Source organism: Coregonus lavaretus (genome assembly GCF_964263955.1).
Source record: "Coregonus lavaretus genome assembly, chromosome: 20".
Taxonomy (NCBI): Eukaryota; Metazoa; Chordata; class Actinopteri; order Salmoniformes; family Salmonidae; genus Coregonus; species Coregonus lavaretus.
In genome coordinates, this window is record NC_140007.1 from 2094518 (window position 1) to 2121606 (window position 27089).

A 27089-nucleotide genomic window follows, 5' to 3' on the forward strand; every position below is an offset into this window, starting at 1 on the left:
CTTCTGCTTAGGCTGCTATCTCCTTCTCATCCTTATTTTTCTCTCTTTCCCTCCTCTGCTCTGTGGCTCAGGGCTGTCTGGTCCTGTCTCGTTCTGTGATTGTGTTGTGATGTCGAACGCATTAGCGATATCTTGCCTCCCCATCTCATCTCTCTATTGCCACTGTGTCTCTCCCTTTGTCCTCTCTCCTGTGTGTGCGTGTTTGTGTCTTTCCTTCCTGTGTAATGGATTTTGTGGGGCCGTTCAGCACTGCTGACCCAGTCTTTGTATTAACCCAACATTCCCTGTTGAGGGTGCTGAATTAATGTTACTGATCCCAAACTGATAAACATTTATCTGTCTACTGTAGATGTGACCATTTATGTGTGTGAGCGTGTGTCTGTGTGTGTGTGTGCATGCGACTTAGGAAGAGATGTACTGTTCTCTGTGTGTTTTGTCTGTGTTCGCCTTTGACTCTGAGCTCAACCTGTCACCCGACCGCCATTTTCTATCCTCCCTCATCTATCAAACTGTAAAGAAACTTCCCTCTGTAAAATAAAATTTAAAAAAACACCACCACTTCCTGTGTAACTAACTAATATGTGTCCTGAGTATTGTATGAGTGTGAATCATTGTTAATATTGGGGAGGGGATCGTTATCAATATTTCCACCTTGTGTGAGAGAGAGAAGCCTACCGATTTGAGAAAGAAAGAGAGGGAGTGGGAGGGAGGGAGCGAGAGAGCAATGTGTCTTAATGCCAAGCCAAGTGAGAAGCAATAAAAGACAAGATGGAAACGCTTTATTCTTTAGTCTCTTTATTTAAATAAGCAATATTATGTATTTATACAACGGGTGGGTCTAATCCTGAATGCTGATTGGTTAAAACCGCATCCCAGCTGGTGTCTATTCCACAAGTTACCACCGGCTAAATCTATGACGTTAAAATGCCTATTTACTCTGTTCCATCTGACTGCACAATCCACGGTCTCATCAGCCCAGCCAGGCACTTTATAAACTTGATCTCCACAGTAAAAAGCATCTAGACATTTTCTCACATTTCTTTTAGACTAACATTTAGTTTTCAACAGATTTGTATAAACCTTGCTGTCTGTCTCTGCGACATTTGCAACATTGTTCAATATTCAAATTCGATCTCCAGCTGTCCCATATTAATGAACGTGTCGGGAGTCGGGACGAGACAGACAGGCAGGCAGCGTTTCTCAGCCAGTCGAAATCATGAATCAGCCGGCATCATTTTCATGGATATATACAAATAAATTTAAATTTAAAAAATTTAAAACGACGCGAAGTGCAGCTAGTTTGCAGTCTTTCCAGTTCAGTTTGAAGTGATTGTGTTAGCTGTGTTGTTGGCTAGCTCCTCAGAACAACAGTGTCCTGACGAGTGAGCACATTTTCTATGCTAGGCGAAATCGCGCCTCCTTAGCTCATTGTTATGGATGTATCCAAATTAATGTCACTAGAAAACACCTTAAACAAATGCAAATGTGGCTATTTTGCTTTTATTCTTGCTGCACTTTTTGACGTGACTGTAAGTTAGCCGTAGTTGGCTAGCTAGCAAGCAAGGGATACGAACGTTGCCAGTGAGTATGGCAATGGAACATTTAGAACGAACGACTGGGTCACGTCCATAGATACAGAACAAAAAGACTAAACGACCTGCAACCGAACCGATAGAACGAACAACCAGCCGGCTTGGGTAGCAACCCTAGATTTGTGCTGGGACTTTATCTTGTGGAAGGATGAAATAGAATGAACAAATTAATGAAAATATCTCAATCATTATTTGAATATGTTGGTAACCCGTTGTATAAAAGTGATAATGCCCTCGAAGCATTCTCACTTGGAGGATATATTGGCACGGTTTGCTGGCCCTCGACTTTGTCTCGGGCCTAACAACACCTGTGCCAATATATCCTCCAAACACCGGCTTCTCAGGCATTATCACTTAAACAAATATATGTATTTGCAGATACTCTCAAAGCTCAATCACCTCTGACGGTTACTATCAGAGAGTCACACATTCATAGCCTGATCTCAGATCGTTTTGGTCTTGAACCAACTACATGTCATGTATAGTCAGGAGAGATGTTTAAAGGACATATAGATTTGATCTGGGACCAGGCTAACACATTTACATGAACATTTTAGTCATTTAGGAGACACTCATCTCCAGAGCAACTGCAGGAGCAATTTGGGTAAAGTGCCTTGCTCAAGGACACATCAACAGATTTTTCACCTAGTTGTCTCGGGGATTCGAACACTCTTAAATGCTAGGCTATCTTCTGACCCTAGGACCTGACATTCATTGAGTACAAGGTTTTGCATTATAGAAAGTCCCATCCCAAACATACAGGTATAGATTAGGAAAATGTGTAAATAATGATGAAATGTGTAGGATATTATTTTGGAGAGAATGAAGAGTGCTGCTATGCTTCAGAAGTGTATTCAATCATACAAGTGCTGAATATGAAACAGATACACAATATCACCCAATAGATCTGGTCACTTTACTGCCGTTTATTTAGCCATGTACTCAGAAACAAGAATTGTTTACTTTAAGATATTGGAGTGTGTGGTCAATCAATTCTAGAAAATAAAAAATTGTATTCAATGTATTCAAAGTAGATTAACTTAGATCAGAAAATGAACAATTTAGTAAAATGATCAAAATAAACATTAACATGAATTATTCACATCCTCTTTAGAAAAATACAGAAAGATACAGAAAAATTAGCTCTATAACAGCGTTCAAACTAGGGGAGAACTATACTCCCTTTGGCATTGATTTGACCCTGAAATACATGATGATGTATAGATGTGGGTCAAGGCTATGTGATGCCAACCTGGACTCAGTGGTAGAACATTTAAATCTGTCTCCGGTCATTTAGTATGATATGTTATGAATTCCAATTTGTTGTGGCTAACGTTAGCTAGATGGCTAGGTGGATAACGTTAGCTAGGCTAGGGGTTAGGGGAAGGACTAGCTAAAATGCTAAGTTTTTGCAAAGTAGCTCAAATGAGGTAAGTAGCTGCAAAGTTGCTAATTAGCTAAAATGCTAAAGTTGTCCGTGATGTGATTTGAACACTCAACCTTTGGATAACAGAGTGAATATCTGCTATTCATACTCATTCAGTGGATATTGAACTACCATGTTTCTGATTTAGGAAAAATGATTTACATAATTTGCAACATCATTATGATTACATCATCAGCAGTGAGGCTTAAGAAATAACCCATTGTATGTTTTCCCCTTGGCATTTTCCCCTTGGCTAAAGCTAAAGTTATTCCAAAGGAGGAAGGTGGAGTGGAAGGGGAACAAAGTGACCCCTGTTGGTTACATCTTGGTAGTGCAGGTCAAGTCCTAATAGAAGAGGAGATAGTGTCAGAAGGAACATAACATACGATTCTGTGACCATATGAATTAATTAATTAATACATTTCCTGGTATCGCTTAAGAAATAATAATAATAAGAAAGTAGCTCATAAAAAAAATATATGTATAGTCTGCTCCACTCACCAGAGCATACTCGTAGATGATGGGTACGTCTGAGGCCCCATGCAGCCGGAGGCTGTGTAGCACCGCGTCATGAATCGTAGGGAACAGACGGCTCTTAGGAATGGACTCAGAGAAGAAGCCTGCAATCGATAACTGCTCCACCACACAGACTGGAGGAAAGACAAACCAGGTTAGACAATACACACGTGAACCACAAACACAAACAAGCTAAGGCCAGTGTGACGAGCCTTAATTACCACACACACCAGTGGCGGTCGGTGCCGTTTAAGATGAGGGAGGACGATTTTTTTTTTTTATGAGCATGGCCTTAGAGTATTTCTACTACAGCATATTGGATGATTGTCATTCATATTCCATTCACCCAGCTCAACGTAACATCGGTAGGTTTAGGCTACTACATGATACTCAAATTGTCCCTATATCCATCATGAGCTTGCTACAACCTAGCATTTGAATGAAAGTTTACAATGTAGGTGCACAGGTTGAGATACATTTTTGTAATCAAGGTGAAAGACATTGACATATTCAACACCGACTTGCACACTCTTGTCTGCATCTAGCTGATTTAGAGTGTATTCATTAATCCAACAGTTGCAAATGATAGTTTCTATTTGACAAATTCAGTTATGTTTATCCCTGTTTCATTCCGTTTACTTCCGTTTAAGAATTATTATTTTTTCAGAATCGGCGGAATGAATACACCCCTGATCAAAAGCGAACACATTTAACTTTCATATCAGCCACATACAAACAGCATGATCCCTTTGATTGTTGTATAATTCCTTCTCGCATCTACGCGCTTTCCTCCACTCACCTTTTCCCTTCGCTTGTGGACTTCAGTAACAACACATCAGCTCTATGTGACCATGCGAAAAAACCTTTCCAAGTCAAATCTTAATATAATAACCGCTAACCGCAACACACAGCCTACATCGTTGTCACCATATTAACATCATAGTCAACATAGCTGCTAGATCTAATGCGTTATTAAACCCACTACAATCATGCAGTACAGTGTACAGTCAGAGGCAAGCAGTTGAGCAGTTACACCGGTGGGTCCTGGTGGCAATAAATTAATAAAACCAAAAGCTTACCTTGACTCGGAAGAGTTTCCGTGTTGGATAGCCATAGCCAGCTAGCTAACATAGCATCCCTCTCTGTTTGAGTTTGAGCCAGGTGTTTGAATAGGCTAAACTAGCTAGCTGCATTCTCTAGCTAAGTAAGTGAAAGTTAAAGTAAAAAAAAAAGTCTAAACCTCTCTCTCTCTCTTGCATCTCCTTCATTTTTAAAGAAAAATTAATTAGTTCAAAACTGTACAACTATTGTCTTTCTCGCTCCTTGAGTCAACTACTCACCACATGTTATGCACTGCTAGCTAGCTGTAGTTATGCTTTCAGTACTAGATTCATAAATACAATAATAAATAAAAATAAATTCATTCTCTGGACAACATGTCAGTTCATACTGCAAGAGCTATGATAGGTTGGAGGACGTACTCCGGAAGTTGTCATAATTACTGTGTAAGTCTATGGAAGTGGGTGAGAACCACAAGCCTCCTAGGTTTTGTATTGAAGTCAATGTACCCAGAGGAGGATGGAAACTAGCTGTCCTCCGGCTAAACAATGGTGTTACCCTAGAGAGTGATGTTGAGGCTACTGTAGACCATTGCAAAAAAGTGTGTTTTAATCAATTATTTAGTGACGTGAATATATTAAGTATAGTTGTATATAAAAAGGCTAACTTTTTTAATGTTTCACTATTTCTATTTTTCAGAAATTCACTGAAGAGGATGGTCCTCCCCTTTCTCCTCTGAGGAGCCTCCACTGACATATACTCACCTTGGCATCCAGTTATATAGATGTCAATGTCAATCTCTCTACAGTTGAGGAATATCTGCAGAGAAAGTGAGAGACAGAGAAGGTCAAATAAGAAGGCCATGTTTCTCTCAGGGACTGTTTTTGTTACACCAGTTTGGATTTATCTTGTTTTTCTCTTCCATCCCTCTTTATCTCCACCTCCTCTTTCTATCAGTGCCTCTTCCTGACATACAAAAATATATAATTTAGGCCTGCCTACTCACAGAACACAATACCTTTGTTTGTTTGGAGAACAAGGACACACAGGAGTGCGACTGCAAACAATGTTACAAAAGAAGACTGGATGCAAAGAAACTATTAATAACACATTTCTGAAAACATCTGGTAACCTAACCTCTCTTTGTCTCTCTCCCTCTCACTTTCCCTGTCTCTCCATCCCCTCTGTGCTCAAACTCCCCTCTCCGTCTTTCATACTTATATCCTCCTTCATCCCCATCGTTCAAAAACACACACACACACACTACCCCCACATACACATACATTTTTCAGCGTCTTCACAGTGGCCATGTCAACAAAGCTGGCTGTGGATAGGTCCAGGATGATGGTGTGTGTGTCATTGACAGAGCTCTTCCCCATCTCTCCTTCTCCTCCGGTATTGGACATCTGGGTTATGTGATCATCGCCATGAAAACCAGTCTCAGAGCCCCGGTCGAACCCAGTACCTTGCTGCTCAAATGCCCAGTTCACCTTAGATTGACAGAGAGACAGAGCTTCAATCTTTACACTGCTATGATAAAATACACATATTTCAAAAAGCATTATGGGCTAGCCTAGGTGCACCTGGAGGTTTTACTGACTGTAGGCTATAACTAGAGTCCAGAGTGTTTCCTGTAGTACTAGTGGGGTTCCTTAGCTGAAAAATCTGGAACAATGCATTTTGTGCTAAAAGCACCAAATTTAGCACAGAGGTAAATTTATGTAACCTGAAAAGATTTCGATATGGAGCCTCCCTAGATTTGGCCCCTGGCGTGGCAGACATTTTTTTAAATAGCCGCATATGGTAACACTATTTTACAATTCAGAAGGACTATTTTGAGATAAACACACAGAATTTGGCGCAAAGGTAGATTTAAGTAGCCTGAAAAAATATTTAGATATGGAGACACCACAGATTTGGTCCCTGGGGGCTGTGGCGACTGTCGGGAATATAATGTTAGAGTTCTGAAGGCATTTTTTTGATAAACACACCAAATTTGGCACAGAGGAAGATACATGTACCCTGAAAATATTTAGATATAGACCGTGTCAGCCATTTTACTAAAAGGCTGCAGACTGTACCACTACTTTACAAACCTTTAATCTACAAAAATGTATTGCCTATACTTCTTTGATTTATAGATTTCTGGCCTATACTTCTTGCCCTGGATCACCTGAAAACCAAAAGTTGTAACAGTAACACAGTATATTACAGTAGGCCAAATTGTAGAAAAAATTATATTTTCTGGGATGAGTGTAGCGGAGGTGAGTTAAAACACACTCTAGTGATGAGGTAGCTCTGCCTGCGACATAAAACCACCCTTGGCCAAAGACAGAATATTATTTTAGTCTAATGCTTAAGACGTTTGGTCCCGGAGCGGGAGACTAGGGTTCACATCGTACCACATGAGCATGTAACAAATGGCTACTAAAGCTATTTTGGAAATTATTCTAGCCATTGAGGTGGAATAGTTCACAATTGCTGTGGACAATTATCTCAGGCTGTGTTTCAGTCAGAACTGTGCCTGTCAAACATAATATTCTAATTTCAACCAGTTTCATTAACAAAAGTATGACACTAGTTTTTCTAATTTTAGCTGAATATAATGTTCCGCAATTGGAAGAAATTAAAGGCTTTAGTATGACATGGATTTTGGTGTTCTGTTGATTTGAGACAGCATCAGGTGAAGGTGTATTTCCTGCACCCTCAGGGTCCTCTAAAATCATCATTAAAACAATAATTACTGGGTCAGTAGAGCCATACACAGAACAGAAAGAGATGAGTACAGCATCACAAGCCCCGACACTAACAAGCTAATTTACTAGTGGCTACTAAGCAAAATAAACTCATGGCCTTGGACCTGATCTGAATCCCTGTATTCAAGTGTATGCTGTACATCAACCAATGCCATATATCAACCAATGGCAGGCATGTTACAAAAACATTAGGAGATGTACACAATGGTCTCTTCACTATAACATACAGTAAAACATCTAGCCTAATTGGGGTCTAATGCATTTTGTAAGACGGCTGCCACAAAGACACAGGGAGCCACATTACCCTCGAGCATACTCAGTCCATGTTTATGCGTGCGGACAAGCACCTAGAGACTTGTCTACCCCCTACACACACCCCCGTGCACACACATACCAGAATGAATCCAACAATATGACACTGGTCAGGAATGGGAGGGTCCAAGACGTGCCACCAGCCCAAGCCACCCGGGCCGCCAGCCCAAGCCACCCGGGCCACCAGCCCAAGCCACCCGGGCCGTCTAGCCCATCCACCCGCCACAAGGGTGACCAGTAGATCAGCAAGACTGCACAGCCAGCCTGTCAATCATTTAACTCTCTCCCCAACACTATTTTCTTCACACCTTTTAAAAAATTATTTCCCAAGGGAAAGGTTTAGAAACAAATGTCAAAAACGAAACAAAAAAACACATGTATACAAAGAAACAGCACAGCCTCCATAGAATCCATCTCATAATAATAATAATGTGGAGCTCTCTTTACTTGCACACAATTTAGCTGGGTTGCCCCACCTGCATGCCCCAAGGAATCTACCTATGTGCCACATTTTGTACGTTTATCTATTGTATTACCAACAGTGGCCATTGTGTAAAATGCCATGACCCCCAGGGGCCAAATATGTGGCAGCTCAATATCTAAGTCTTTTCAGGGTCCATAAATCTATCTCTGTCACAAATGTGGAGCCTTTATCTTAAAATAGTCCTTCTGAATTGTAAAATAATGGTACTGCTGGTGGCAATTTTTAAAGATGGCTGTCACGGCCCCCAGGGGCTAAATATGTGGTGGCTCAATCTCTACATTTTTCCAGAGTACATTAATCTACCTCTGTGCTAAATGTGGTGCGTTTATCTCAAAAAATGCCATCAGAATTGTAACATTGTTTTACCGACAGTGGCCATTTTGTAAGATGGTCACCATGGCCCCCAGGTGCCAAATGTGTGGTGGCTCCGGATGTAAATATGTTCATGCTACATAAATCTACCTATGTGCCAGATTTGGTGTGTTTATCTCAAAACAATCAGTCTTAAATGTAAAATAATGTTACCGTATGCTGACATTTTGAAAAATGTCTGCCACACCCCCAGGGGCCAAATCCGGGGTGGGTCCATATCTGAATCTTTTCAGGGTACATACATCTACATATGTGCCAAATCTGCTGCTTTAATCACAAAATGCACGATTGTTTTGCTTAGATGCCTCACTATATTGTAGTACTTCACACTACACACCTGTCCGTTGGTGGGTTTGTCAACTAGGGAAATGGCCATCTGGTTCCCTTTCAGGTCTGGGGAACCATTCTCTACATCCCCCTTGTCCTCTGGATGGACTGTACTGTTGGGTAGGTATCCATTCACACCCTTCTGGGAAGGGAAGAGAAATAAAGTCACTAACAGTGTAATTTTTGTGTGTGTTTGTTAGACCTGTGTTTGACATCTGTGTGTCGCACCTGTTTCTTTGCCTCCTTTTTGGCTTTATTTTGTTCTTTTTTGTCTTTCCTCTTTTGTTCAGCGTCTCTTTTCTTCTTTTTCATCAGCAGCTTCCCAATGTCAATTCCACTCTGTGTAAGAAAATGAAATAGAGCGCTTGAGATAAAGAGAGTGATTGAGAGAGAGAAAGCAATTCAGAGAAAGAGGGCTATTGAGAGAATGACACACAAACACTAGTGATGCGTGGGTCAGCTGTTTGTTCACCCGCACCCACCTATAATTGCTAATAACCCATTTTCAACCATGGGTGTGTCAGAAATATTTGTGCTATGTTCACAGTGGGAATTATGAGCACAATAGGTGGCAATGGTACAAAAGGACTGGGTTTTGATGAATAAATAAATAATAAGTGTGACGAGGGCTTGGCCACTGGCCAAGCAACGTGTTTCATGGCCTAATGCTGTGTTCACGTGCTATCGGAGTTATCAGAAGCTCCTAGTTCCAGTGGGAAATTTCACTTGCATGACCCCAAATCCAAGTCAGAATTACAAGTTGGAAACTCAGATTTTTTTTTTTATATTTGAGTTGCCGAGTTGTGACGTTTCACGACTGACCTTTTACCCTTTCAACCAAAAGATGACAACAAATCAGTTTTCTTAGAATTACTTATCAATATAAATAAGCTAGTCTAACCATATTGTCAATGTTAAGCAAGCTAGCTCACTTAATTATTAGTAATTTTAGCAAGCTTATCAAGCTATCTAAAATCTTATTGGATGAAGAATTGTTCCGAGTTCAAAATCACTTGAAAACATTAATGTCAGACTTACGACTTCCCACGAGCACGTGAAGCCAGCCTAATACCGCATGCCATTGTCTGAAGTTAATTGACAGTCTTTGCGTTGTCATCAACTCTGAATATTCCTAGTAGAACCCTTCAACTGTATATATGTGCATATTTTTTCTTCAGATGAGTACTGATTTTGTATCTTATTATTACTGGAATGTTCAAAGTTCTCAACTGACATAAATGTATTGTGCATTTAAGTCATTTAGCAGACATTCTTATCCAGAGTGACTTACAGGAGCAATTAGGGTTACGTGCCTTGCTCATGAGCACATCGTCAGATTCTTCACCTAATTGGCTCGGGGTTTCGAACGCTCTTAACTGCTAGGCTACTTGCTTATAGTCTGTATGTAATATCAAGACTCTGGATGATTCATATCGAATATACTACAACTATACCATATCACCAAAATGTTCCAAAATTGAGATGTGGTTCTTCAGTTGAAGTGTTCCATTGTGGATTGATACTACAGTTTATTAAATAGCATAGGCCACGAGTAATAACAACTGTAAAAAATAATATAACATCCAGTGTTTTGTCACAGGTGTGACCAATATTGCCCTTGTAGTCAAGCAAGTTTCCAATTGGCTAATTGTACTGATCATATAACTACTGATGTGTGTATTTAAAGTAACTGCCCAGTGTTTCCAGATTTCTATGAAATATTACCTATAATTAAATATAATATGAGTGAAATCGTTTTCCTTCAGAATTGTTTTATGAAGTATGTTAAAAAGCAGCTTTCTGTGTTGGAATGGTGTTCGCATATACAGGTCATAAAAATGTGTGTGGGTGTCTACCGGTCATAAAAAATATGGAGTGGCTGTGGATCCAACTTTTTCGGGATCTTCAGCCCACAGACTAAAAGATCCAGTGCTTCCAAAAAGTGACAAGACATATTTTCCAGATGTCAAAGATATGTATTTTCCGGACTTTGAAAACATATTTTCTGGACGCTGAAATCAGGTGCATTTTAAGTACCGAATGAAAGGTGATAATACATATTTTCCAGATGTACAAAATATGTATTTTCCGGACGAAAGAGGACCCAAATGAGGATTGCTTGCTACAGAATATTTATTATTGCTCCCGTCTGTCACATGAACTTATGTTTGCTTTTTTAAAAGCTTTAAAACTGGCAGTGATGATGTTCAAAATAGTCTAGCCCACAGAATATACCAAAAGACCACTTCAACTACAATAACATTCTCAATAACGGTTACAGTTTTTGTTGTTGTTGCTATGACTGTGATTTGTTGTCTATCTACCTGTAAGTCGCTCTGGATAAAAGTGTATGTTTTTTAACATTTACATTTTGGTCATTCAGCAAACACTTGCAAAGCATGCTGGGTATTATTCTAATCAGCTCCGCCCCTAAACAAGAACACATTTGGTCGGTGTGGACCCGATCTAAATCTGAATGAATCATGGACATCTAGGCTAGGCTATGTTTCACAGGTCAATACAGTATAATGTCATTCAGAAGAGTGCAGTACAGTAGAGTTTAATTCAGCAGAGTACATTACAGTTTAATTCAGTAGAGTACATTACAGTAAAGTAGGGTACTTTACAGTACACTATACTTTTCTTTACTATACTGTACTGTACTATACTCAACTTTTCTTTACTGTACTGTAATGTACTATACTCTGCGGTGCTCTACTGTACTGTACTGTGCTGTCCAAACCTGTGAAACATAAATGGCTATGATTGGTTCAGATTTGGTCCAGACGTTGAAATCAAGGCCGGTCCGGACTACACAAAAAAAAGACCAAAGAAAAGACGTCCGGACCAAATCTGGACCAAAACACGACATCCAATAGACGCCGCTCTCAGTAAATGAGTACTGGGTTACAACCATCAAATTCACTAACAGGGCTTTGAATGCAAGGACTATTGAGCCCAATTAGTCTGTCATTAGCTCAGCAGCGTGTTAAGCATCAAGCTGAGTTTTAGCTAACATTTTTGTAAACAAGTCTAAGGCTAATGCTAAGTGACAGACCAATTGTCACAGTTGTTTTAAATGGGTTGTTCACATTTGTATTGTTTGTAAACATTTAAACAAAAGCCTACTATTCGTTATTTTGGGGGGTTATAATGGGGATGATAAGTAGTTCTATGCTCATGAGGTGTGTATATAGTATGAGTGATATTCTCCAATAATCAATGGGTTTACATTATATCCAAAATCTTTTCGACCAATCACGGATTGTGGCTTTAATACAAAACACAATATACTGTATAAGGTAGGGTCTAAAATAACTGCATTATTTGTTGAGAAAATATAATTGGCACTAAGGTTAAAAGAGTATATGAACATTGTTTCCAGAGAAAAGTGATATATTCTATGGTATCTGGAAGTGTGACCAGTCAGATTCAATGAAACCATCATGTTCTATGACTGAGTGGAATTTATTTGAATTGCACTTAATTAAATTCTACTTCCTGTCACTCAAATGCAAATTCTACATCCTGAGGGGTGTGGCTAATTCAATTCTAATTTCAACTCAATGGGAGTCAATTCCAAAAATCTGAATTGAGCATAACCTACTTTAGAGATTATTCATAATCTATAGTAGTAATTGTACACTTTACAATGTTTAGAAATATGAGGCTTAATATTGCCTAATTTGTTTTCCTTTCTTTTGCAGCACTGTTGAGAAACAGAATAGCATCCACTGTGCCAGGTTTCAGTCGGAGCGCCTACAGTTAGGCTCTAAAGCTAAGGCTGACACGTTAATGGCAGATAAAAATAATGAAAGAAAAAGCTCGATGTAGCCTATAGATTTATGGATTTTTTTAATGCATTGTTTTCTACTTATTCAATCCACCTGCCACCCACCCTTCATCCACACAATATTTCATTAAACCCACTAGCACTGCGAATATAATCATGGGTTATGAGTCAACCCGCACATCACTAACACACACACACGCGCACACACACACACACACACACACACACACACACACACGCGTGCACACATACTACCTTCTCCTGCAATGCGTCCACGTATAGCTCAGCGTTGGTATAGTACATTGTGGTGGATGAACGGAAGATAGTGATACCTGGTATCTCTTTTGCCTGTGGGACAAACCAACACACAAACAGGGTGCTTCAATATATGGTCATCTAGCAACACCAGAGTTGTGGGGTCGATTCCAACTGTGTTCACATAACAAAAATGTGTGGTTGTCACTTTGGATAAAAGGGTCTGCTACGTAAATGGCATATATTACAGTACTGTATTGGCCAATGCAATTTTAGTAAAGCAGTGTGAACTCTGTATTGCATTGTGAAAGGCAAATACTTTATATGAACATGTGTTGTAATGTGAAACATATTTCTAGATGAAACACTGATTAGGTTTGGTGAAACAGGGTCTGTATGATTTTGTGTTGTAGTTGGTAATTGGAACAACTACCTTTTTGAGGATCTGTTTTGAGTTTTGTACTACAAGTTGTGAAAATGTACCACATACTTGTGAAAATTGCACCAAAGCAATAAAAAAAAACATGTAAACTCCTCCGTCTCACCTCCTCATATGTGTCTCTATCCAGGTAGAGCTCAGTCCCAGGAACATGCCCCAGGATAGAGTATCGCGGCCTGGGAGAGAGAGTGCGCACGAGAGAGAACAGATGTTATGAACTTTAAGAAGAAAGAGGAACACAATACTTTAGAACAGTGGTATTCAAAGTCTGAGTCGAGACCAGTGGGGTCAGTCAAAAAATTATAATAATACGAGTACAGATTTTTGTATGGGACAATATACAAACGTTTTTGAGAAAGATAATTAGAAGATGAAAAAAAATAGAGGTTATGTATTTACTGGTTTCTTTCATTTCGGTAAAAGATTAAAATGTAATGAAGGTTATTTGTTGATGTAAATATTTTCATGTACCGATTTTAAGGTTGTATCATCATATTTGGGGTGGGGTCCCTGTGAAATTCTTACTTAATCTCTCTTAAAACAAAACAAACACGTGTGCTCATGCACACACACACACACACACACACACACACACACACACACACACACACACACACACACACACACACAAACACACACACAAACACACTCAGACTCACAGTTGAGCTCTGAAGATGACAGTGAGCATAGCGAAGGCGATGGATGCAGCCAGGCCGATGTCCAGGTTCAGTAAAATAGTACACACCAGCGTTACCAACCACACCAGCTAGGGGACAGCAGAGACACAGGTAATCAATATGGGGAATACCCAGGTTTCCCAAACCCAATTTGAGTCATATACGTTAATCTCAAGTTAGGATGCAGGTCTTAGGACATAAATATGAAGTGTATAGATGTGTAGCTCTCACCAGGTCAACCTTATTGCTCTTCCAGAGGTCAGGAATGTCTTTAAACTGCACAAAAAGGCCTCTCAGGTTCACAAGCACTATACAGGCTAGGACAGCCTAGGGGACACACAAACACTCATCAGATCAGTGGTGTGGTGTTGTGTGTGTTTGGATGGAGGGCAGGTGATAGAGAGATATATACCTTGGGTAGCTCCTCAAACAGTGACCCCAGTTGCAGAATGAAGATCAGCACAAGTACTGAAGAAACCACCCCCACAAGCTGACAAAATGTATAAACACACACATCAGTTAGTTTGTACGTGTGTGTAAATATTAGCAGGTGGAGATACATGTATGTGCATGCGTGAGTGTATGTCTGTGTGTGTTACCTGTGTCTTGCCCCCAGTGCTATCCTGGAGGAGGGTTCGGGGTGGAGAAGCAGCGACAACGTGGCATTGAAAGAATCCTCCCACTATGTTACTGAGACCAATAGCCACCATCTCCTAGAGAGAGAGAAAGACGACCGAGAGAGTGAGAGAGAAAAAGAGAAAGAGAGTTTGAAAGAGAGGGGGGAGATTAGAGGAATGCAGAGGCCAGAGGATACACTAATGACTATCCTTTGGCCACCACAAGTAAATAAGACCTAGTGCTTATTCAGTGGTATATTCAGTATTTTGTTCACTGCTCCTGGTGTACTTCTCCTTCATACTTGACTGAGCAGAACGTGTCGGACATTAAACATTCAGGACCAGAGAGCTGTAAGCTGGTACAGTCACTGTGTGTTCCCTGCCTGTCTCACTCCTTCAGAGCAAAACAACCCCAAGAGCATGCCTCTGATGGGGTGTGTGTGTGTGTGTGTGTGTGTGTGTGTGTGTGTGTGTGTGTGTGTGTGTGTGTGTGTGTGTGTGTGTGTGTGTGTGTGTGTGTGTGTGTGTGTGTGTGTGTGCGTGCGTGCGTGCATGTCCCACCTGGTTGCTGTCCACTTTGTAGCTGTGTTTTTGGGCGAAGATTTTGCCCAAGGAGATGTTAACGGCATATCCCACTATGCCTATTGCGAACGAATCACCAACTACCGAACTCCACAGACTGCTGTTAGGTGAACTGGGAGGCTGTAGTCTAAGGATAGAGAGGAAAGGGGGGGAGAAGAGAGGAGTGGGGAGAAAGGGAGTGGAAGAGAAGGAGAGGGAGACAGGAGAGAGACAGAGGGGAAGGAGGGATAGAGAATAATTATGTGGGTCAAGGACAGCGATATCTAGTGAATTTCCAAACGGTCCTGTCTTCAACACTGTAAAAATGTATCTCATTGATTACTGCGTCTGTCCAGACCCTTCCTCCTTCTTCAACACATCCCCTTGATTACTGCCGCTGGTAACAAGTGTTGAAACATGTACACAAACAAATAATCACTTTGGGGTTTAATTGTGTATCAATGCACAGGCTATGTTATGATGGCTCAAAGCAACCTAAATGATAAACAAAGTGATAAAGGACATGTAGGCTACCTGAGGTAAAGCATTGTTATGAAGAAAATGATTTGAAACTTGAAAGAATTAAATGATCAATTTAAACTGGTGACAACATGATCAAGCTTATGAATACTGTCTCCTCCATTCAAATAAGCTGCAAACAACAGTTGATATTGAGCAGTAGCAGTACCCACGTCTTACTGTAGCTTTTTTCTTTGGCAGTTCTTCAATCTGAAGACCATACAGAATCAGCTAAAACACATGTCCAGAACTGGCTTACCAAATCTTGATGACACAGGTTGACATTTACTGGCTGTTGATAATTGTTTCACTGTCATCACACTTCTCTCTGCTCACTGTATCTGTGTGTTTCCTTATCTGACTTTGACATTTTTATCTATAGGATGACTCTTTCCCAATGAGCTACTGTACACTCTGACCATATCACCTTCCGCTATCATCCCTCTTCCTCCCCTGTGGACTCAACTGATCTTAGAACTCCCACTCATAAACACTCACCCTCTGGGGATCTTTCCGATGACGGCCACTTTGTATTGGCTGTTCAGTTTGCAGTAGTAAGAGATGAGTGTCGCTCCTATAATCTGTAACACACACATAGACACACATAAATTACCATGCTCGCAAAAACACAACATCGCCTGACCCGTTGTATGCATGTGTATTTGTGAGTAAATCATTATTTCAGACCCTGTGTGGCTTTGCTGTGTTTGGAATCCATGCACAAATACAGGCCAACTATTTATAATATAATATGCCATTTAGCAGACGCTTTTATCCAAAGCGTCTTACAGTCACGTGTGCATACATTTTTGTGTATGGGTGGTCCCGGGGATCGAACCCACTACCCTGGCGTTACAAGAGCCATGCTCTACGAGCTGAGCTACAGAGGACCACATTTAAAATAACTAATCACTTTACCATATATAATTGGATCAATGTTAATAACTGGGCACACACACATGCACACAGAGAAACACATACACTCCTCTTGATGAAATTACAAAATTATGTGCAAATATGGAACATTAAACCTGAACATGAAACTGAAAATAAGATTAACCACTTTCTGGCCTTACTCTCCAATCAGCCATGGTGACAGGTTGCCCTCTAATGGTATTCAGTAGAACATGTTCAAGAGACCAAAACAGAGAGAGAGAGGAATGACGAGCAAAAGACTTGAGGATGATTGTATGACAAATAAACAGAAACACGCAGAGAGGTGTTAGGTGTAGAGCAGAGTTTCCCAAACTCGGTCCCGGGCCCGCTCCTGGTTGCACGTTTTGGTTTTTGCCCTAGCACTACACAACTGATTTATATAACCGAGTTTGGTTAACCCTGGTGTAGAGGACTTACCGTTAAGAGTTCTATTGGAATAGGAACAGGCATCTTCTTCTCATAGTAAATGTTGAGTTCTTTGACCACTATGAGGACCGCCAAGGCCACTAGAGTTACCACCACGGCCGCAATGTTAGTCTGTGGCAAATGTCTACAGATATCTATTAGGAGCTAGAGAGAAAGAGAGAGTTACTGCATACATTCAGTAGTTGGAAAACATTTACAACTTTTGAATGTGTGAATCATCTGTTTGTGTGTGTGGATGTGTTGTGTGCACTCACATAGATCTGAGACAGTGGTCCGGTGAAGCGTCCAGTGATGATCCCAAAGAGGCTTGGGAGTTGGGAAAGTACCACCTGTATACCTGCTCCTGTCATGTAACCACGTACCAGGGGATCCGACAGGAATGTCACCATGAAACCAAACCTCACCATGCCCAGCAGAAACAGAAAGATCCCACTCAGTAGAGTGGTGCTGGCTGCTATCTGTACTCTGTAGGCATCGCGGGCTGCTACATTTAGAAATGCAGTCCCATTGGTTCCATTTAGAAACGTGAAGTCACTGTTTGGGGCAAGCCTCTCTGTCGTGGTGCCTATCATGATGCTGGTCACAGCAAATGTGCCTGAGGGAACACACACACATTACACACACACACCATCATATTAGTGAAATCGTTAGCATATTCCTTTGACCTAATGATATTAAAACATTAAAACTCTCTCTTTCTCCTTCCCCCTTTTCCACACTCTGTCTTGCCTACGGAGATGTGTTTGGAGGTGCCAAAGATGCAGTAGACGAGTACAGGGTAGAAGGAAGTGTAGAGGCCATACACTGGGGGCACAGAGGCCAGGAGAGCATAGGCCAAACCTGGGGAAACGTTACAGAAATGTCAGTCTTCGTAGTCTTCACAAAATAGATAGACAGTTATCATATAGTATTCTCAGGTAGGTCATGCAGCTATCAGGAGTTGAACAGCCCAAAGAGATGCAACACTAACTTGAGATCAACTTGTGTAAATCAGGCTTTCACATACCTCAATCATTGGTATCAATGAAAGATTTGCATGTGGTTACATGCAGTGGCTTAAAGTAACTAAATAGAAATACTTGTGTGTGATGTAAAGTACTTAATAAAATACTTTTAAGTACTACTTAAGGAGTTTATTTGGGTAAGCCTATCTGTAGTTTAATATGTATTTATTTTTAAATGACTTCCTTTGATCTGGTGAACTCACTAAACACAACTGCTTCATTTGTAAATTATGTCTGATTGTTGGAGTTTTTTTTAATGGTGCTGTCTGGTTGGCTCAATATAAGGTATTTGATTCATAGCATTTAACTATACTTTTACTCAAGTATAACAATTGAGTACTTTTCCCACCACTGTACTTATGGTAAGTACATTTTTAAATAAATAGTTTTAGACTTTTACTCAAGTAGTATTTTACTGGTTAACTTTCACTTTTACTTGAGTCATTTTCTATACATTTTAGTCAGGTATGACTATTTAGTACTTTTCCCACCATGTGTTGTCGATTTCAAGTTAGGATTGGGCCATGTGTGTGTGTTCAAACAGTAGAGGTACTACAGACCCATAGGCAGGTGCATGATGCCAACGCTTAAGCCAGCTATGAGGTCTCCCAGTGCATCTTGTCTCACTGAGTAACGAGGCAGCCATGACAGGATAGGTATAAAGCTCAGCACAGTTTGTTTCAGCTTGGGCACTGAACAGCTGAGACCAGGGGGAAGGGTTGGAGTGGTGGAGAGGTGGAGAGTTGGAGAGGTGGAGAAAAGAAGAATACATTTTTGTTATACATTTATGACAGTGGATATGTGTTTGCTGTGTGTTGCAGTTGGTGGATAGGGCATGCAGGCAACTCGGCTCCTGGAGTACCACAGTGGGTGCAGGGTTTTGTTCCATTCCAGCTCTACCAAATCTAATTAAACTAACCGGGAGTCTTACAGCTAGGCTGGAACATAAGCCAGCACACACTGTGGCCATTCAGGACCAGGTTTCGTCTACTTTAGTTGCACATAGAGCCTGGTACTACTGTGCCATAAAGTGGGCATTGATAGGGCTGTAGGTAAAATTGAGGCGGGAGAGGGAGTAAGCTTACACAGGATTTTGAAAAAAGGGCGAAAATCTGCAATTAAAATGTTCTATCACATTGACCATATATTTTGGGGAAGCACAATTGATTCTGAGTTTGAGCATATCAAACTATTTATAAGATGTGTACGTTCACATTTTCTGAAATGACTTGCGGTTTGAAGTCCACAATGTAAGGGGGAGGTCGGCCAAATGGTATTATTTGGCACCCAAAATTGTCTTATGTCATTGGACACAAAAGACTGTAAAAACACCAGGAAATCAGCTCCAAGTTATCTTAATTTTTGAAATCTGTTCCCAGGTATTCCCACGGATAATAGAGAGACGTGATCATATAAAAATGCAAGAAAGGTTTGAAATTATTATGTTTTAGTCTAATAGTACACTGCTCAAAAAAATAAAGGGAACACTAAAATAACACATCCTAGATCTGAATGAATGAAATAATGTTATTAAATACTTTTTTCTTTACATAGTTGAATGTGCTGACAACAAAATCACACAAAAATGATCAATGGAAATCAAATTTATCAACCCATGGAGGTCTGGATTTGGAGTCACACTCAAAATTTAAGTGGAAAACCACACTACAGACTGATCCAACTTTGATGTAATGTCCTTAAAACAAGTCAAAATGAGGCTCAGTAGTGTGTGTGGCCTCCACGTGCCTGTATGACCTCCCTACAACGTCTGGGCATGCTCCTGATGAGGTGGCGGATGGTCTCCTGAGGGATCTCCTCCCAGACCTGGACTAAAGCATCCGCCAACTCCTGGACAGTCTGTTGGATGGAGCTAGACCTGATGTCCCAGATGTGCTCAATTGGATTCAGGTCTGGGGAATGGGCGGGCCAGTCCATAGCATCAATGCCTTCCTCTTGCAGGAACTGCTGACACACTCCAGCTACATGAGGTCTAGCATTGTCTTGCATTAGGAGGAACCCAGGGCCAACCGCACCAGCATATGGTCTCACAAGGGGTCTGAGGATCTCATCTCGGTACCTAATGGCAGTCAGGCTACCTCTGGTGAGCACATGGAGGGCTGTGCGGCCCCCCAAAGAAATGCCACCCCACACCATGACTGACCCACAGCAAAACCGGTCATGCTGGAGGAAGTTGCAGGCAGCAGAATGTTCTCCACGGCGTCTCCAGACTCTGTCACGTCTGTCACATGTGCTCAGTGTAAACCTGCTTTCATCTGTGAAGAGCACAGGGCGCCAGTGGCGAATTTGCCAATCTTGGTGTTCTCTGGCAAATGCCAAACGTCCTGCACGGTGTTAGGCTGTAAGCCCAACACCCACCTGTGGACATCGGGCCCTCATACCACCCTCATGGAGTCTGTTTCTGACCGTTTGAGCAGACACATGCACATTTGTGGCCTGCTGGAGGTCATTTTGCAGGGCTCTGTCAGTGCTCCTCCTGCTCCTCCTTGCACAAAGGCAGAGGTAGCGGTCCTGCTGCTGGGTTGTTGCCCTCCTACGGCCTCCTCCACGTCTCCTGATGTACTGGCCTGTCTCCTGGTAGCGCCTCCATGCTCTGGACACTACGCTGACAGACACAGCAAACCTTCTTGCCACAGCTTGCATTGATGTGCCATCCTGGATGAGCTGCACTACCTGAGCCACTTGTGTGGGTTGTAGACTCCGTCTCATGCTACCACTAGAGTGAAAGCACCGCCAGCATTCAAAAGTGACCAAAACATCAGCCAGGAAGCATAGGAACTGAGAAGTGGTCTGTGGTCACCACCTGCAGAACCACTCCTTTATTGGGGGTGTCTTGCTAATTGGCTATAATTTCCACCTGTTGTCTATTCCATTTGCACAACAGCATGTGAAATGTATTGTCAATCAGTGTTGCTTCCTAAGTGGACAGTTTGATTTCACAGAAGTGTGATTGACTTGGAGTTACATTGTGTTGTTTAAGTGTTCCCTTTATTTTTTTGAGCAGTGTATATCTGTTTGTCATTCTTGCAGTCAAATTGATTTGTAATTATGTTACAGACTCCTGACCATACTCTCAAATAAAAATCGGCTTGAATCTAGCTGATGATCCCTGTTCTAAGGGATGCACTACATGGTGATGAACTTAGATATCAGCCAATTAAAACCAGGGACTGTTTTTGCAGCTCCTGCCACAGACTCCCGGTCAAGTCCCGTTTAGAGGCATTGTGAAACCAGACGTCTTGACAGAGGAAGAGCCGGCTCGTGGGCGAGACTATTACTTTTTTAATACAGTAAATAGCCAAAGTTAATGCTATCTTACAAACTAATGTAACAGTATTTATTAGTGTGCTTGCTGAAGGCAAGAACCCTCTAGATTTCTTACATACTCATGTTATTAGGTGTGCTTGCTGAAAGCAAAGCACAACTCTAGATTACTCCCATAGTTTTATTATTCTAAATAAAGGTTGATTTGCTACCACACCCACAACGGAAGCAAAATAATGTTGGATCGCATTAGCGGAAACCAAGACTGTTCTCGGGGCAGGCCTGGTTGTAGCTAGATATGTTCAAGTCACGTCTGGGACAATTTTAGCATTTTAGCTAACCCTAACCGGGGTAGCTTTTCCTAACCTTAACCTAATTCTCCTAACCTGCCACATGAATTCTCCTAACCTACCACGTTAATTATTCTAATCTGCTGCATAAGTTACCCTAACAAAAAGTCACTTCTGCTAGTCAAAACTGGCAGACCTGGCCTGAGAACAGTCTTGGTTTCCACTAATGCGATACAGCCACAATCATGGCCTCGGATTTGCAGGTGGACACGTTAGAACAGACTCAGAAATGCTAAAAAGCTAATGTTTAGTGTAATTTTGGGTGAAACCAGCAACTGACAGTAAAAACACGACTTCTCAACACAGAGGTTGAAACATTCATAACCGATGGGCACTACATCAACGTACAAATTGTTTTGCAATCTCGGGAGAAAATAGAATGTCTACGTTGCACAGTAATATTGCCATCGCTAACATATCTTATAGTTTATTTTATGTATGAGGAGACTCTTCGTGATTCCTTAGTAAAAAGGAGTTATGAAATCTGAAGACATATTACATTAACCGAGACACATTAAACCGATCATACAGTATTCACTCTTTCAAACATTAAATGTGCAATATGCAGAAATCGCTCCGCCATTTCCTGGTTACTAAAATTCTAATAGTTCGCCTAAGTTCAGTTTATGTGGCAAAATAAACAATGTACAGTGTCTTGCAAAAGTATTCACCCTCCTTGGCATTTTTCCTATTTTGTTGCCATACAACCTGGAATTAAAATAGATTTTTTGGGGGTTTGTATCTTTTGATTTACACAACATACATACCAATTTGAAGAAGCAAAATAATTTTTGGGGTGAAACAAACAAGAAATAAGACAAAAAAACAGAAAACTTGAGCGTGCATAACTATTCACAAAGTCAATACTTGATAGAGCCACCTTTTGCAGCAATTACAGCTGCAAGTCTCTTGGGGTATGTCTCTATAAGCTTGGTACATTTGGCCACTGGGATTTTTGCCCATTCTTTAAGGCAAAACTGCTCCATCTCCTTCAAGTTGGATGGGTTCCGCTGGTGTTCGATTCCCACGGGGGGCCAGTATAAAAAATAAAAAATAAAAATACATTCATATATATGTATTCACTAACTGTAAGTCGCTCTGGATAAGAGCGTCTGCTAAATGACTAAAATGTAAATGTAAAAATGACTGACGGGGCCGCATTGGAGATGGTGAAAAGCTTAAAGTTCCTGGGCGCACACATCACTGACAATCTGAAATGGTCCACGCACACAGACAGAGTGGTGAAGAAGGCGCAACAGGGCCTCTTCAACCTCAGGAAACTGAATAAATTAGGCTTGGCCCCTAAGACCCTCACAAACTTTTACAGATGCATCATTGAGAGCATCCTGTCAGGCTGTATCACAGCCTGGTACGGCAACTGCACCATCCGCAACCGCATGGCTCACCAGAGGGTGGTGCGGTCAGCCCAACGCATCACCGGGAGCACAATGCCTGCGTTTCAGGACATCTACAGCACCTGTTGTCACAGGAAGGCCAAGAAGATCATCAAGGGCCTCAGCCACCAATGCCACGACCTGTTCACCCCACTATAATTCAGAAAGTGAGGTCAGTACAGGTGCATCAAAGCTGGGACCGAGAGACTTGTATCTCAAGGCCATCAGACTGTTAAATCACTAATCGGCCTCCACCCAGTACCCTGCCCTGAACTTAGTCACTGTCATCACCCGGTTACTCATCCCTGCACCTTAGAGGCTGCTGCCCGATGTACATAGACATGGAACACTGGCCACTTTAATAATGGAACACTGGTCACTTTAATAATGTTTACATACTGTTTTACCCATTTCATATGAGTAGTTACATAGGAGGACTACAGGAAAAGGAGGGCAGAGCACGCCACCATTCACATCAATGGAGCTGTAGTGGAGCAGGTCGAGAGCTTCAAGTTCCTTGGTGTCCACATCACCAACAAACTATAATGGTCCAAACACACTAAGGATGAAAAGATTTTGCATGCGGACTCCAACATTGCTTGTCCTAATATTTATATATGGGGTCGGCAGGTAGCTTAGTGGGTAAGAGCGTTGTGCCAGTAACCGAAAGGTCGCTGGTTCTAATCCCCGAGCCGACTAGGTGAAAAATCTGTCGATGTGCCCTTAAGCAAGGCACAACCCTAATTGCTCCTGTAAGTCGCTCTGGATAAGAGCATCTGCTAAATGATGTATTTCTTAATTCCATTATTTTACTTTTTAGATTTGTTTGCATTGTTGTGTATTGTTAGATGTTACTGCACGGTTGGCGCTAGGAACACAAGCAATTCGCTCGACCCGCAATAATATTTGCTAAATATGTGTATACGACCAATACAATTTCATTTTATTTGATTTTGATTCAATCCATATCGCTGAAGTTCAGTGCTATAGCATAATTGAAATGTAAAGGTAATTTCCTATTGAGCCGACATATGCAGCATTTACCATGAATGCAGTCTCCGCAAACACAGGAACATTGACTTTAAATTTAAATTGCACTATAATGCTGAACTTCTACGATACAGATTGAATCAAGCCCCAAATCAGATCAAACTTAATTTAAAGTTTGATTTGATTTAGTCCTATTCTTTAACTTTGATAAATTAATTATTAACTTGTAGATTAAATGTGAAATCAACCAAAGCTTGAAATCCTAGGCCTATTTTCTATTTTTTTGTTGAATCCTGGGTTGAATTGAATTGATAGCTGTTGAAGACTTAGGCCTAAATAGCATCATTGATGATATTTGATTGATAAAGTTTATTTACCTTTCATTTGCTCTGTTAAATCTACCCTTTGACATGACTTCGATTGCAATAGTGAATCTATTTACTTTTTAAGTGGAGACCTCTTAACACTCATTCTCACGATAACACATTGTTAATAGTCAGTTACATATATCAAAGCTAAGCATGGCTGGGCTTGGCTTGGTTAAAACAATGGATGGGAGACCAAAGGGATAGCTGTAGATAGATCAAATATCTAGTAGAAGGTGATGTCAAGCCTTATTTTCTTTCTGATAATGTTGTAGATCTGACGTTTCAAACGTACAAATTCAACACATTTTATACAAGGTTTGTCTATGTTAAAAATTGGTTCCCATGCTGATATAATCCTATGGTTGAAATTTCACCCCCATAAAACAACAGTCTACATTGATGCGTTTTTGCAAATCCAATGTATTTTACACAATTCCACATCACAATACGTTGACAAATTACATTGAAACAACATTGATTCAACCAGTTTGTGCCCAATGGGCTGTTACTATCTTACCTGAGGGAATCTTTCACTCGCTCCTTCAGGGGAGGTCTGGTGGAGTGAGTCCGTCTTCTGGCCAACTCGTCCAGAACAAGCTCGTTCATAACATCCCTCTCCACGTAAAACTCCCCAGCCTTCTGCTCTTCAACTCCCATGGCTGTCTTCAACACTGAATGTCTGTGTGTTTATTGCTTATCGTGTCTCTCTCTTTTCTTTCTGTCTATGTCGCTTTGTCTGTCCTTCTAGTCTGAAACAGTGTGTGGAGGAAAAACCTCTTGGTCCAAAACAACAGAGGTCTCACAATTATCAACACACTGTCAAACACCCTGATAAGATTTACAAAAAACAAGAAGCTACTCTATGTTCCAAGCTAGTCTGAGTGTACTCCTGGCTGTGTCTATGTTTGTGTCTCAGTTTGGACCTTCCTGATATCTGGGTGAGGGACACAATCCCTGATATTCTGGTTCTCACAGAGAATTGGCTGAATGATTCGGTCTCGGATAAGGACATTGAGATTTGTGGTTAAAATATCTTCAGGTGTGATATATTGCAAAAAGGGAAAGGAGTGGCTATTTATGTAAAAACAACACACATGGCATCATGTTGTCTAAATATTACTGTTCCCAAGAAAATTTGCTGGTTATAGATAAGCCAAATAAGCCCAAATACACCTTTATTTGTTGCTGGGATTTACCACTGTGATTAGTGAAAACAGAGGATGGATCAACAACATTATAGTTAGTTACAGTATAGGATCTTAATTTGAGCCAGCAAAATAATCCTGCAGCAACAGGAAATGTGAATTATTATGTGGATTGTAATAAATTGACATTTTGGGAAAGAGCACAGTTAGAAAGATATGGCATTTAGAAGCAAACCGGATGGACATCATGAAAATGATCAGAGAGGTTGAGAGTAGAAGAAGTTCAGGAGCAAAAAATAAATAAATAAAAGATATATATATATATATATATATATATAATAGAATTATTGTAAAATTAACTCTGTCCATAAGGTGTAGATAGTAAGTATAGACCGGAAGTAGAGGCCTGGGCATTGTTGTTCACTAATTTACTCCAAGTAGGGAAAGGATGGTGGGGTTGAAAAGTAATAAAGGGGAATATATATATAAAAAAATATATATATATAAAAAAAACATGGGGGATTGGAAGTGATGCAGACAATTACATTGATAGAAGATACAATCTATCTGCAATATTAAGCTGATCCATTCCCCCCAAAATAAAAATAAAAAATAAACAAATAAAATAAATATAAATAAATAAAAAATTATAAAAAAATAAAATAAAATAAAATTTGACATTTTTGTAGGCGTTTCAAAGTGGTAAATACAAGCTTCAGAATACTTTTTAAGCCTCAAATACACTACACGTCTTACATTTTCTGCATTGCAGGAAAGGTGTCCTGCATCAGAGTGATCAAATTGATATTGGTTAATGTAATAACTTTTCTAAATGTAATAACTTTTCAATTTTTTTAGTAATAAAACCGGTTAATATATTAACTTGTCGGTTAACGTAATAAAATGTTGAAAGGTTTATATAATAACTTTTTTTCCGCTAAATGTAATAAGTTATTACATCAACCAGTAGTTATTACCTTAACCAGTGAGTAAAAACTGTTTTGATGAATAATGTTATAACTTCAACAGATCATATAATAAAATACCAAAATCAATGTTTGTATGTACTATTTCCCTCAATTTGATGCACATAACACCACCAACAAACAAATTACTGCACATCATATCGTAATATTCATACATATAGACATTCACAAGCACTCATTGAAATGTAGGCTACACACATGCACAGTCATAGAAACACACACACACCAAAGTAACAGAATACTAATTCACTCATACAAGACACTTAAGCGTGGGTCACCAAACTACCAAACCACATTGAAATGTAGACACACACAAATACACACACACACGCACACACACACACACACACACACACACACACACACACACACACACACACACACACACACACACATACACACACACACACACAAACGCATAGGCGCCTGAGCAATGGAACAAACGGAGCAGCTACATCCCCACTTTCAAAATAGGGGTGTAAACTTATTTTTGCACCCCCACT

The 27089-nt window shown here is 40.5% G+C and overlaps 1 protein-coding gene across 1 annotated transcript; it reads right to left on the reverse strand.

Annotated features, from left to right (window-relative positions):
- Positions 1–2499: 2499 nt before the first annotated feature.
- LOC311148047 (solute carrier family 26 member 6-like) lies at positions 2500–25112 on the reverse strand (the record flags this gene model as incomplete). Its single annotated transcript, XM_084184935.1, has 19 exons — positions 2500–3363; positions 3520–3668; positions 5358–5412; positions 5877–6083; positions 8855–8986; positions 9073–9183; positions 12893–12985; positions 13438–13507; positions 13991–14097; positions 14240–14335; positions 14421–14498; positions 14608–14721; positions 15187–15334; positions 16204–16286; positions 17059–17211; positions 17322–17662; positions 17785–17907; positions 18632–18771; positions 24973–25112. 19 exons carry the CDS (start codon positions 25110–25112, stop codon positions 3337–3339), a joined length of 2367 nt encoding a protein of 788 aa, XP_084041061.1. The 3' UTR covers positions 2500–3336.
- Positions 25113–27089: the final 1977 nt, after the last annotated feature.